Source organism: Nilaparvata lugens, chromosome 5, assembly GCF_014356525.2.
Source record: "Nilaparvata lugens isolate BPH chromosome 5, ASM1435652v1, whole genome shotgun sequence".
NCBI lineage: Eukaryota > Metazoa > Arthropoda > Insecta > Hemiptera > Delphacidae > Nilaparvata > Nilaparvata lugens.
The window spans coordinates 60,515,800-60,531,060 of NC_052508.1; the positions used below are offsets into that span (position 1 = coordinate 60,515,800).

Genomic DNA, 15,261 nt, shown 5'->3' on the forward strand with positions numbered 1-15,261 from the left:
AAGACTACATGTTGAAACTGGATTCCCACATAACAGTATTAGTGTGCTTGACCGGTATAGGGAAAATATAATTTCCATGTGTTGTTATGGGATATCCATTCCCAGTCAGCCCGACTGATATCAAGTATGAATAGTCCCATAAGGAGTTATGTGAATAATATTAATAAACTGTTTCAAAGTTCAATCACAGAATTACAATTTCAATAGTTACAATAGTTTACAAAAGAATTACAATAGTTCTATTGCAGAATTATAGGAGTTTTCTCTGGTTCTCAATTATTCAAGTAAGGCCCTGTACAAATGACGGCGTTAGACGCCGCGTTCAACGCGCGTTGGAAAATTGGGATACCGTATACATGAGGGCGTTAACCGCGCGTTGACCGTTGCAAACACAAATTAAAAGATCACTTATCAGGGCTCAGATCATCTATTCACTACAAAAGCGCGCGTTCGACTGAATGCATGTGTACGTTCCAATACCCAGTATAGTAACTCGAAACGCGCTGCAAACGCGGCGCTTGATGTGGAAACTAACAAGATTCGCATTTGCCAACGTTGATTCAAAACGCGCGTTTGCATGTGTACGATCCCATTGTTTCTATGTATGTGTCGAACGCGCGTTTGACAACCGAGCAATAACCGCGGCGTAAGTGTACAGGTCCTTAATAACCAATTTTGTTTATACACTGAATGGAGTACTTTCGAACGGCAAGCGTCCATTCTGTTGAAAATGGACGCTTGCTATTCGAAAGTACTCCAGTCAGTACGTGAACAAAATTGTTTATTTAGTTGAATAATTGACTGCATTGTATAAAACATTAAAACAGTGTGTTAATACACCACAGTCCGGAATGGATCAAAAAACCATCATTGGAATAATATTTTCACTATACTGTTCCATAACATGTTATGGGAATAATATATCCACTTTACCGTTCCATAACAAGTTATGGGAATAATATTGGGCCATATGAATAAAGTTGAGCATTTGCTTATACTTCTAAAATATGGAGCATTTGCTTCATTTTCTATGAATAAACGTGAGCAAAACCTTTTGCTCATGCTCATCAAAAAAATAGTTTGAGCATTTGCTCAAAAGTAAAAGCTTTTGCTCAAAATTGTATGAATAAACTAGAGCATTTGCTCAACTTTTGAAGCAAATGCTTCAAAAAAGGTGAGTCTAGTCTAGAGCAGCTTATCACCTTTTGCTCATAGTAAAATGACTCAACTAATTCGTATGAGGAAGAGGAAACTATACCAGATACGATCACAACCAATAGTTGTGAACTATAAAACTCTTTTTAGATTCAACCATGATACATATCACCATTATCCCTACAAAAGAATAAATACAAAAGATAGCTACCTGTTATAAAGATAGCCATCACAAAATAGGAAATAAGTATTTAAGAAGATGAAAGTGTAGACGATTTTAAGAAGGCTATTGATATTATAAGAATATGCTGAAGGTTATTATAGAGATGACATTTTTCACGCTATTATTTCAAAATTCTAAACGCAACTAACCTAAAACTCTATTCATAAAAATAGAAGGTAAAGCTTATTCATATAAAAATGAGCAAATTCTTTTGCTTCTACCTTTTGCTCATGAGCAAAACCTTATGCTCCATGCTCTTGCTCATGAGCATTTGCTCTGGTTTTATTCATATGGGCCATTGTCACTGTACCGTCCCATAACAAGTTATGGGAATAATATTGCCACTATACCATCCCATAACAAGTTATGGGAATAATATTGTCAATATCGTTCCATAACAAGTAATGGGTATAATATTCTTACTGTGTGGATCTGCCTTGACAGAGCTGCTGAAGTGCCGGCTGGAGCCTTGCTATTTTATAAATAAAAATATTAATCTGAGTACCCTTTTAAATTATTTTGCCACGACATGTTTCGGCTAAATGTTGTGACAAAATAATTTGAAGAGGGTACTCAGATTAATATTTTTATTTATATTAAAAGTAGCCCTAAAGAAAAATGACCTTACTATTTTGTTTGTCACTTTGAATCATAATCATAATATTCATGTATTGATGGAAATCACCCCGAAGACTTCTGCTACTGCAAATATTGACAACAGGTAGATGAAAATTCGATAAGAGTTTTTTTAATCCAAAAATTCAGCCAGCCCGGGAATCGAGCCTGGTACCTCCTAATTGCTAGTCGGGAATTCTTACCCTTACACTAAACTGAAACTCTCTGGATAGCAGCGCTCATTTTATACGAAGCCATAGCGGCCAGCCAGTCTACAGATGAAAATTAATGAGAAATTGCATTTGTTCAAATGCTAATCAATGAATAATTTATTATTATTAAACGGATATCCTTATTAAATGATGTAATTCAATTCAGCAATCGGGGTGTCTTACAGCATTTAATTAGGATTTTTGTTTAATAATAATTATTCATTGATAAGCATTTGAACAAATGCAATTTATAATTTATTTATTAATTCATTTATACAATAAGTACATTATCAAAATGATAGGGAGATGCAAAATAAGGTAACCTTGAGCTAGTCCTCTCCGAAATTTAGATAACACTTAGTCCGAAATAGGTTAAGTCTTGTAGTTCTCCAATTCACCATCTTTAGACTGGATGGCCGCTATGGCTTCGTTTAAGGCTGTTTGCTACACTTTTTTATTATTTAAATTGGATAATCTTTTTCAATATAATTGTTAAGATCATTATAAGAGTGAGGAAAAGTGGCAACTGAAATTTCTAAGTGGTCTAATAAGCGAGTTATGGGTTGTTGAAGTGCTAACTCCGTTTTCTTTCAGATCATAAACGGTTTCGACTATATTATTAAAACTTCTCTTAAAAATTAAAAAAAAAAAATGTATCTTTCCAAACTAAAACATTTTATTCCCCATATCGTTCATATATAAAAAAGTAACATTTTTTGTAAATTCGATAACTTGTTTATTTTGGCATTAATCGCGAAAAAAGCATATTAGAACAAAGCCAATGATATACTGAATGTATTAAAAAAAACTTCAATGGAAAATTCGAAACCGTTTATGATCTGGAAAGAAAACCGAGTTTAGCACTTCAACAACCCATAACTCGCTTATTACACCATTTAAACATTTCAGTTGCCACTTTTTCTCATTCTTATAATGATTTCAACAATTATATTGTAAAAGATTATCCAATTCAAATAAAAATAAAAAGCTGTACCGAACAGTCTTAAAATGAGTGCATGATAATCCAGAGATTGTCAGTTTGGTGTAAGGGTAAGAATTCCTAACTAGCAATTAGGAGGAACTGGGCTCGATTCCCAGGCAGGCTGAATCTTTGGATTTTTGAATTTTTGTTGTCAATATTTGCAGTAGTAGTCTTCGGGGTGATTTACAGCATTTAATTAGGATTTTTGTTTAGAAATAATAATTATTAATGTATTCTTTGTGGTGTGTGTAACAGCGGCAAGACTACATGTTTCGAGAGCTGCTGGAACTGGAACAGCTAAGCAATGTGAAGCTGGCCAGGGAGAGACATGCGACCATATGGGGAGGGGCATCACTGCTCACCATGCTGCTCGAGTCAATGCGCATGCTTGTCAGTGACTCCTATGCGCATTGGCATTGGGACTTCCTCATCAATCTCAGCGAGTCTGACTTTCCGATCAAGTGAGTGTTCTAATTCAATTAATACTATTGGTTGTTAGGGGAGTGTTCACATATTGGTTGGAAATGAATAGCATAGGTTGTTATGGGAGTGTTCACATATTGGTTGGAAATGAATAGCATAGGTTGTTAAGGGAGTGTTAATCAATTATTTAATCTATTAACCAACAGTTTTATAATAGGGGTGTTCACATATTTGTTGGAAATGAATAGCATAGGTTGTTATGGGAGTGTTCACATATTGATTGGAAATGAATACTATTGGTTGTTGAGGGAGTGTTCACATATTGGTGGGAAATGAATAGCATAGGTTGTTAAGGGAGTGTTAATCAATTATTTAATCTATTAACCAACAGTTTTATAATAGGGTAAGATGTTTAAGTCACGCGTTCGCTCGCTATGCTCACTCACTTGTGTCTTAACTCTACATCTTACTCGTGCTTTTTGACCGAGCGAAGTGAGGTCTAAGATTCAAGTCTACGGCTTTGCATTCCTCTTTATGTTTATATGTTCAAATGTTTATATGTTCCGCATTTACGGCGAAACGCAGCAATAGATTTTCATGAAATTTGACAGGTATGTTCCTTTTTGAATTTCGCGTCGACGTGTACATAAGGTTTTTTTAAATTTTGCATTTTAAGGATAAAACAAAAGGAAAAGTAGTCTCCTTTGAACGCCAATATTACTGTAAAAATCAGACTTAAGAATTATTCATCATAAATCAGCTGTCGAGTGGATTATAAATCGCATGCAATGACGCATGCAATTTATATCTCAATGTAACTTCGTAAAAAATCAGGTGTCGTGTGGACTATTAATTGCAAGCGATGAGGCATGCAATTGATAACTCGAAGTAGCATATTATTGTCTCTCGACTTTTCTCTGCTTTCAACCACTACCTCCGTAAACAGTTTACGGAGGTTGTGTTTCAACTCGGTAAGCTTTTATTGATAGTAGCATAGCTGTTTACAACTAATTATCAGCATTGTCGGTACAATAACCCAAACAGCCATTAGTTGTTTACACACCAATATCTCGCCTACATGACAGGACAGGACATAATTTACTTTGTGGTTTATAACTGCGCGAGGTCTACTGTTCACAGAACTACTAGTAAGATCCCTATTATAAAACTGTTGTATAAACTACTAGTAGTTCTGTGAACAGTAGACCTCACGCAGTTTTCTCATCCACAAGTATCTGATGTCACCTGTTTGAAATGTTAGCAAACTCAGTTCATGTTTGAATTTGTATTCCATATGATATAATCCATCCAGTTCCGTGATAATCTTTCCATTTTATGAAAATTAATTTTCTACAAAAGTATTGAAATTTCTTTAGCATTATTTAGTTCATTTGATTATTTTTAATCACCTATTAAATTAGTTTTTTAATGTGAGAATATGGGCACGCATAATAATACCATGACTGCAAAAGAGGCATTCATCTTTGATTTAAACTATAGACCTTATAGTAGACACGACTTCTCCAGACATCTGTTCAATCTACTTGTCAGCTGATTGATTATGAATAATAATTGATTAATTCTATCTTCAGAGTAGATCATAATACATAGTGATAACGGATTATGGAGTACGGAGTATTTTCTTTTCATATTATTCTTGAAATGCAAAATTTCAATAAAACCTTGTGTATACATCGACGCGTAGTTGAAAAAGGAATATTCCAGCCAAATCTCATCGAATTCTATCAACGCGTTTGGCCGTAATTGCGTTACATGCATAGACAAAAGAAAATCCGAGTTTAAACATAGACCTCACTACGTTCGATCAACTATTTCATGATTTTATTGTACATTTTATAATCGAGTTGGAATATTTTGTTAGTTCATCATATTTCGGCATAGTCTACAAACAATTTAACAGCAGTGCGTTGTTAAAAAAGGATAGCAAACCAATGTCAATCAGATACTGGTTTTATAACCTGCATCTCTCTATAGTTGAGGAACTTTTAATAGTATGCATGTTAAGTGTGAGATTATATAGATTGTAGAAAGTTGTATACAAGTAAACTCTTCAAAACATTTTACTGACACTCTGAGAATAAATAAATCTATTTTATCATTTTACATTTGAAATTCAATCAACACTGACAGTTAGAAGTGAATCTCACCTTCTAAGATCCACAAATCATAGTGGATTCTGTTTAATTATTATCATATTAGTGTAATGATTATAATATTAATAAGAATATATTTGAGTTTTTGTTCTTAGACATTTATTTATTGATTGGGTTATTCAAAACAGTGCAGAATTAGGACTTCAACAATAAGACTCTAGTGATCATGTAGTTAAATTTCTATTGTGAAAAATTTATTTTCCAGTTAAATAATTTTCTCACATTAAGTTTTTGCTAACTTGCGTCCGGGAAGACTCTAATTCTACGCAGGGTTGAGGTATTCTCACGAAACTGTATTTCCGTTAGCGATGGAAAATACACTAGTATTTAGGATTTTCGAACTTGTTTTTTCTTTTCCTTGGAATTATGCTCTGTCTCCACGTGGACCATTGTCTCGTCGGTGGAAGGGGAACATAATTTGCGTGAAAACTCCAGTTCCAATCAAGCCGCGGCAAATAACACATTACAATCGATAGTTAGCCTCCAGTTAAAATTCCAGATTACTTAGCACAATCTTCTTGGTAGCTCTCTTTTTGATTACAGTAATGAAATTATTATTTCAAAAATCAGAATCTAATTATGAATGCTAATATCAGCTAAATATACTTCTCTATTTCATTAATAAATGAAATTCATTCATATATTTAGCCCATACTTTAATTTGTTTAGTTTTTTACCAAAAACTAATAGGAAGACAGCTATCAGTAGGTACCTAACCGGCGTTAATTCCCCGTGAATGGCCTGTTAAAAATCTTTTACGTCGATTAGTTTAACCAGCGTTATTTTTCGATTATTACCTTTGTGCAACCAAATTTTCTTCGTTTCAACTAATCGCGGTTAAAATGGAGCCAACTAATCAGAATTAAAAATTGTTTACGCCGGTTAGTTTAATCAGCGTTATTGCTTGAAATTTCTGTTTTGTGAAACCAAAATGCATCGGTTAGCACTAATCTCGATTAAAGTACATCATTTAATCGTGATTAAACGTTAACCAACGTACGAAAAACTGGGGGTGAGTCACTCAATAAAATAAGTTAGATAGAATTCTAAACTTTGTTGTTTATCAAGTCCCAGGACTCGCTCCTTAGTATTCAGAGATCTCTCTTCTACCCCCATCTGGGGCGGTTACATTAGCATAGAGTTTCAATCTACGGATCGATCAGTTATCAATTTGATTTTTAAATTCGTTGATTGAAAAATATGTTACCGAATATTATTATAACTTACACACTTTTTCCTTGATGATATAATTATAAGACGTGAGGTTTTGCATGTTTTGAAGAATACAAATAATTGAAAACTTATAGAAATAAATATTTTATTTGTTACTATACGAGAATTTTTACAGTGACCATTAATTATATACTTTGATATCAAATGTCTGCAGATTAGACATTTTTGAAGATTTGATGGATTTTTTTCAATTTAAAGTCTCTGGGTGCAAACTTTTTCAATTTTCATCAATTAATAACTATATATTATACCACTTTTGATGAACTACACGTACGTTTGTCTTATTGCTATATCTTTAGTCTGTAAACATCTCTTATCTTTCCATGTAAATTATTATTCATTTTAAAGCATTATAGTCTATGTGAACTATCTTATAACGACCAAATGAAAAGCATCATAAAAATTTTGAATGAGGTATCTGGTTAATAAAACTGCTACTCAACCGGTTGCATATGATTAATGTTCTTGATGAGTATTGTGATTTATGTTTTGTTGGACAGTGTCTATTGTTTTTTATGCTATAAAAAGCCTAATGTACTGTGTTGTATCAATGGTGAATATATAGCCTATTCTATTCTATGCTTGATGAGGTTTTACATGGAGTCTTTGAGAGTTTATTTAATCAAACCAACTTTTCCAATTTACAGCTTGGTAAGTGTCAATTCAAAATGAACTTCCGTTATACCTGTTGTAGGAGGATCACCTGCAGCAAAATAAGGAAATATGTGTTTATCATTTTCAATTGTTGACATATTCGCAAAAATTGTATTTTTAAACCTTTGTGTCGGGTTCCATATGATTATCACTTTCTCCACTGAAGATAGCTTGATATTGTGTTTATTTATGAGAGTTATCCATACAACTTGTTTATTTTGTGCCTTCGCTATAGTGGTTATATCGATATGGATTTCAAAATCTAGCCCTTGATATTTGAAATGGTGTCTTCTATTCGTATGTAAGAAAATAAATTTAAAATTTTCAGCGTTCCTTGGAATTCTTAATATTTTGTCAACTGATTGCTGAGGATTTTCGTCTTGCATTTGGTTATGAACTATTCTATCTTTGTTTTTGTTGTTTCTATTGTCACCCTGTTCGTTGTCTTCCTCTTTTCTTTCTTCTTCTTCTTCTTCTTCTTCTTCTTCTTCTTCTTCTTCTTCAATTCAACATGTAGCGTTAGAAAGTTTAGATTGATCGATTGCTAGCTTCCGAGAACAACGACACAAACCAACTAGGAACGCTCACAAATACTGTTTGGTTTACTCACAGATAACCGATTTATCTGTTAAACTTTCACTACTGGGTACCGTATTCAATTCGTCACCAACAAGGAACTATTCTGAGATCAGAGGGGTCTGCTTCATGAGAATTGTGACTACATATAAGATAAGATAATATGTTTTATTTATTTATCCCAACACAGCTTATTATCAGTACAAAACAAAGTTAAATATCGACAAAAACACATTTAAAGATACAAATACAAAAGAACTGTATATATAAGACTATTAGAATGAAGTTATATACTGATATATCACAGCATTGTTTATAAAACATAATTATAATACCCTTTTTAAAATTAATAAAATAATAGATTAAAAATACAAATATAACTATTATTTTATTAATTTCAAAAAGGGTACTATAATTCTATTTTATAAATAAAAATAAGTAGCCCTGAATACATATATTTTAAGAACACAGCATTGTTCTACAGCTAATATATCTCAAATAATGGAATAATAAATTTTACTATTTACACGCCTATAGTAAGATTCCCTTTAAACTGACAGGTTGATTGAATGGAAAACATTGGAGCTATTTATAGGAGATACTGTCAGAATGAAGTGAATCTCACAATAGATTTTCTATTCTGGGTTATCTGTGCTCTATGGTTTTCAAATTCAAATCAAATTAGAAATCTATTCCTACTCTACTATGCAATTAGAATATGACCTCTTCACGAACATTTTTTTATATTGCCCACATGAGCCTTTTGCTTTTGCGTGTGGGTTGGAAAGTGAGAGGCTGATTATTTTAATGAGATGGGGTCCATGCCTACCGGTGGGATTCGAACCCGCGATCGGGTAGCGCTAGAAAACTGAAGGGTGTAACGCCCTAGTCGTCTCAGCTATCCTGGCCGGCAAATCTTACTTTTACTTTCTGAAGGAATATCAGGGAATTTGAGTAGCCCATTGTAATTATTTTTATATAAACTATTACCAATTATTCAAACATCACTATATCGTGTGTACAACAAATTTTAGAACAGCTCCATTCTTTTCAAGCCAATCAAAGTATTAAACTAAGCTCCTGAAAGCCACAAATTATAAAAAATATTAGTTTTGAGCTGTCAAGCATTTATAATCCGCTCCCAAAGCAATATTAAGGGTTTGCAATTCAAAAATTTTACATTTTACCCTCACTTTTTGATTTATTGTTTTGAAGATCAGGATCTCGTTCAGGAAAAAATGAGAAGTAGAAGTTCAAATCTCTATCCTATTCAAATTGGCGGCTAACTGAAAAAAAATTCAAGATGGACATGAAAACGCCTCTTGATGAAATCCATTCTATTTTTTCCCGAATAATCCCATGTTATTCATGGAAGTCAATGCATTGAGAAAACCCACACACTCACACCCCTAGGAGGCATTGGGGATAATTTTATAAATAAAATTCTGGTACATGACATTTTCATCAAATAAATTATTCTCTCCCGGAAACAGATATAAAGTTTATGCCGGTTCTTTTATTAATTTTATAGTTTGTAATACAAGGTGAGGCAATCAAACCGCACGATACAATTATGCTAGTTTAGTAGAGGGGTCCATGTTTGGGGGATGGGTAGCAGTGAGCAGAATGTTCTACACGTTTGGAAGTTAGTAACCATGGTTACAATTATTTGAAGACAACCCCACTATTCGTTCATAACTTATGGATGAACGATGAGACTCATTCCCACCTAAGTGGATACCTGAATAGACACAATTTTTGGTATTGGGCTGATCAAAATCCTCAAGAACTTCATGAAAGATCACTCAGCCAAATTGACTGTCTGGTGTGCGATGTCTTCGAATTGGTCCTTATATTTTGAGGTCCTTATATTTTGGTCCTTATATTTTATAATTGGTCCTTATTTTTTGAGGATGAAAACGGCCACGCAGTTACATTAACATCAGTTTGCTATGTTAAAATGCTGAACAGCTTCCTCATTTCTAATCTTAGACCATTTCATGTGAATGAGACACTTTCATCAACAATATCTTGTAGACTTGAATTTGACCGAGGTTTCATCTTCTTATTTGGTGAACAGCCGTTGGGCTGGTTGGCAGCAACTCTCCATGCGTCTCTGTCATCTGCCATAGTAGGCACATCTCACATCCTTCTTCAGTTGTTCTATGTACACCAGTCTTGGCCTTCCTCGCACAATCTTTCCCTCCATTATTCTTTTTGTCTGTCCCTTTTGTCGCAGAATATGATCAACCAGTTGTGCTCTTCTCCTTTTTATTTCCTTCAGTAGACAACCTCTCTCTCCAACTTTTTGAAACACCTCGTCATCCGTTACCTTTTTTCTCCAACTGATCCTCAGCTGAGGTTTCATTACCAGTAAATAATAGTATTGTTGTCTCTTTTCTGTATAGGGCTGCTTGTAATATAAATATAAATAAAAATCTCAGTATCCTTTTTTTTAACTATTTTATCACAACATGTTTCAACATGCATGCCATTTCCAAGTGATATGAAGTAAATAAATAAATAATGCTTGTAGATTCTCATTTTTAATTTAGATTCTTAATAAGAATCTTCCAGCAGTATTTATTTGTTTACTTCATATCACTTGAAAATGGCATGCATGTTGAAACATGTTGTGATGAAATAATTGAATAAAGGGTACTGAGATTTTTATTTCTATTTATAATAGTGTTGTTTTATCGTAGTATGCATATTGTGTGTGAAATGAATTTAACACAAATAATGAATGTGTGTTTTGTGTTTTGCAGAAGCAACAAGCAACTGGTGGAGTTTTTGTCGGCCAATAGAGAGCGCAACTTTGTGAAGTCGCATGGCAGAGAGGTGCAGAGGTTTGTGCAAAAGCAGGGCCTGGACAAGACGTTTGTCGAGTGCGAAGCGCATATGTGGCGGTGTGGACAGCGAAGGTAAATCTATACTATAATAAAGGAAAGAATCGGCTTATACACGTACGGGATTGGAAAATTATGTTTGACGCATCATCACGTCTGAACTACTCAACTGATTAACTTGAAATTTTGCATATAGATTCTCAATTAACCGAGGCAGGTTATAGGTGTATTTTTAATTCTTCAAGATTACAGTAGGTCAAGTTTTCAGTTTGTCAAGTTTTCAATTTGTCATGCTTCCAGTTTGACAGAGTGTTCATAGATAAAATAATGTATTCAACGTTTTTATTTTCTATCTTCTATCCATATATCCTCTTTTTCCATATCTACACTATACAGGTTTGGTGAAAAGTATGGAAACAGCTGAATATTCATTTTTATAATTATTCGAATAACAATAAGGCTAGCTTCACACGCTTTCGGTTTCATTCGGTTCGGTACGTTTTCGGTTTGGTTCGGTTCGTTACCGAAAACGAATGAGGCTTTCATACATGTCAGGTTTTAATTCGTACGGTTCCAATTAGGTATTTTCTTCTCAAACACAGCTGTGTCTGGATTTTCACAGTTCATGCTTGTATATTTAAATAATATAACAGCTTGTGTTAAATTGTGATATGTAATTTCTTGAACAACAAAATTTTTAAATTAATTAAAAAATTGTGAATTATTTGAATAGATTCTTTTTAATTTTGTTAATTTTTTATGTTCAGAGAGATGATTTTTTTGAATTGAAAATTTGTTCTTGTTTTGACACATGGTATATAAACTTCATCTCTTCTCTCCATTGATGAAATTATGTAATATTCGTGGAAAAATAATAAAAGAATAAAAATTCTCCCTGAGTTTTAATTTATATCTTTCATATTTTTTTAGCAAACTATTCATTGAGAAAGAAATGTTCCTGTGAACTAACAGAAATGAATTGACCATATGATTTTGACTTGGAAAATTTTGAAACATAATCAATTAATTAGTCCCTTGCAGAAAACGGGTTACCTACAAGTTATGAATAAAATTATCATAGCCCACTACAAATTGTTAATGAACTGACGCTGATGAAAAATGCCAACTTTCCTGATCTAAGTCATAATTGATTCTATTTTCAATTAATTTTCTTTTTGATATATTTCCTCGTTGATATATAATGATTGTGTTCATGGGAGATTGCGGTGCATGTACGGTTTCGAGCAAGTAGTGAGCAGTAACCAGAAACCACGTGACTGGTGCACCACTACTTGCTCCCACCGAACGAATATTGAATTATTCTGGTTCACAGTTTTTGGCGCGCACTTTTGAAATTAATCGTTTACAGAGCGGTGTTAACAAAATAATAAAGGTGTTATCAATAGAATCATTTTAGTTAATATATATATATATATATATATATATATATATATATATATATATATATATATATATATAAATATTTGAATCAAAATCAATCGAATCAATTGATTTGAATCAATAATAATTAATCATTTATAATTTGAAAAAAATTAAATTTATTATACAAGTTTGTTCAAGCCAATATTATTTTTTATGTAGGTTGCAACAGACCTTGCATTGACCTTGTAATGTTGGCTACATCAGGTGAATACCATTTTAGACCTATGTTATCTTTTCACAATAAAGCTGAAGTATTGATTAGTTCTTTTAAAAGCACTAATCATTTGTTTTTCAACTATTCTGTATGTAATTCCATCAATAGAATAAAATACTTCATATGTCTCATATATTATCTGCCTGTAGCCTCTAGCCTCTAGATTCAGGATGTGAAGACAACTAACAGAACTGCAGACAACCAACGCTTTTAATTCTCGACCAATAGGAGCGCGTTGATCCTGGTTACCGGTTTGTGGAACATACTTTTCGAGCGGTGCAAGTGAGCATGCACCACTCCATTCCATTCCAAGATGGCGACCGGTTACTGAACTGTCAAAAGCTCCCACCGAACGCATTTCACTGTCCTTGGTCGAAGTCGTACATGCACCGCAACCTCCCTTGAACACAATCAATTACTATTGCAAAAATAGTAAGTTTATAGTTTGGTTGATTTGATTTTCAGGTTGCCGTGGGGCGTGGCTCTGGATGGTGGCAGTGACTGGGTGGCTCTATCGCGGCCATTTGTCCTCTTTCTAGCCGACTGGCCCAGGGATCCACTGTTGGCCGGCCTTGTCCAGGTCTTTAAGTACACACTGCTGCCGGCAGAGGTCAGTGACAGTCACCTGCTAAATACAGTACAGTTTCGTACTCAGGATAAAACTAACTTTTTATCAGGTTAAATTTGTCACAGAATTACTTCTATGAGGATAAAAATCCATTAATTAAATTAATCAACACGAATATTTTTCCTCGACACAGAACGCACGGCCTTGACTATATGAGTCTTATTCCGCTCTTATAATCTGCCTTAAAAGAGGCCGTGTGTTTGAGTGAAGCTGGCCACTAACGGTAAGACATGCATGATACATTGTCATACATTGTTGAGTCATCACAGCGAAAGACTTCTAAGAAAATGTTTTGATGTTAGGTTTTGTATCTTCGATTTTGTTGTTTATTTTGTCTTCGCTGCTCTATTTGAGGTTACATTATTTTTCTATCATTATAATTTGTAATTTTCCACTGGAATCTATTCGTTTATTTTTTTGTTAGAAGCCTCTCGCTGATAAAAAATATGCATGCTGAACAAGTGTGTGTGTGCATGATAAGCATGCATGCACAGACATGTTTATAACACATGTTAGTGGCCAGCCTAACAGGCAAAATTGCGACCGACAAATGCGTTCGGGTTCATTCGGTCCGTATTGTATGCTACAACGAGATTCATGTTTAAAGTCAGTGGTAATAATAGGATGGCATAGTTGCCCCGTCTTTTTTCCCACCGCCTTCTATAGTGAGTAGCTGTGATTCAACAAATTAATGTATATCTGATCTTATATTAACTTTTGAGGCTTGTTAATAATGATAAAATGCTATCTCCACATAATATAATATGATCAAGATCATCACCAATGATTTTCACCAAGGAAATTATTTTTTCATGATTTAAAAATACATTTTAATAATTGAGATTAAATATTCTCGCCGAGACTGGTTTTCTAATGTAATAGCCAGCTTGTAGCTTGCATATGTAATAATATTAGCTTGTATGTTAAAAGCCATATGATGGAAATTGAAACATAGTTTGCCTTTTTGTTTTTAAAAGCTTCCAAGAGACTTTTAAGCTGGGTTTACACCAAAGTTAATAACAAAATGTTAATAGCTTAATCATTTTGGATTCTATTAGATTCAGCATAAATCTTATCATACACATGATGAACATATGTGTTTGTCAATTTCCGTTCAATCTAATAGAATCTATGAGGATTAAGCTATTAACATTTTGTTAATACCTATGGTGCAAACCCAGCTCTAGGCTAGTTATATATACATAGATTTTTGGACGTTCGATTTTTGCCGTCCTTATAAATTCTAGTTGATTAAACAGATGATGTTTGTCAAGTTCCGTTTTAATCTGATAGAATTGATAAGGATTGGCAAAAATCGAAAAATTTATGTATGTGAAACTGGCATTTAGTAGATTATAGGTATTGTCAATATGACTAGGATTATTAATATGACAAGACACTTAAGCTGCGTTTACAACAAAGTTATTTACAAAATGTTAATAACTTAATCCTTCTAGATTCTATTAGATTGAGAATAACTTATCATACACATGATGAACATTATGTGTTTGTCAAGTTCCGTTCAATCTAATAGAATTTATAAGGATTTATTAAGTTATTAACATTTTGTTAGTAACTTTGGTGTATACGCAGCTTTACTGACTAGCTACTCTTACGCCATTCGCTTTATAATTAACCGAAAGTATTTTTATATTAATATTCTGTATTTTTATTTTGTATTGGTTTATAAATTGCAGTGTTTAATTCAAAGTGACTCATAACCTACATTTGTACTGTCGTATAAATTAGAATTGGAACCGTTTTGGACTTGAGTCTGTGGTACTTTTCTGGAAATTGTGTAACATTGATTTAATAAATGAATGAGTAACCAGTACGAATCAATTTATATTTCGTTTTAGATTAGTTTTTTATTTTTCAGT

The 15,261-nt window shown here is 33.4% G+C and overlaps 1 protein-coding gene across 1 annotated transcript in view; it reads left to right on the forward strand.

The window, feature by feature from the left end:
• Window positions 1-15,261, forward strand: part of LOC111055444 (xylosyltransferase oxt) — a 41,205-nt gene that overhangs the window by 11,856 nt on the left and 14,088 nt on the right. The window contains exons 7-9 of the mRNA XM_039428953.1: window positions 3,443-3,648; window positions 11,016-11,171; window positions 13,219-13,363. Coding sequence (XP_039284887.1) covers window positions 3,443-3,648; window positions 11,016-11,171; window positions 13,219-13,363 — 507 coding nt within the window. The remainder of the gene's footprint in view (window positions 1-3,442; window positions 3,649-11,015; window positions 11,172-13,218; window positions 13,364-15,261) is intronic.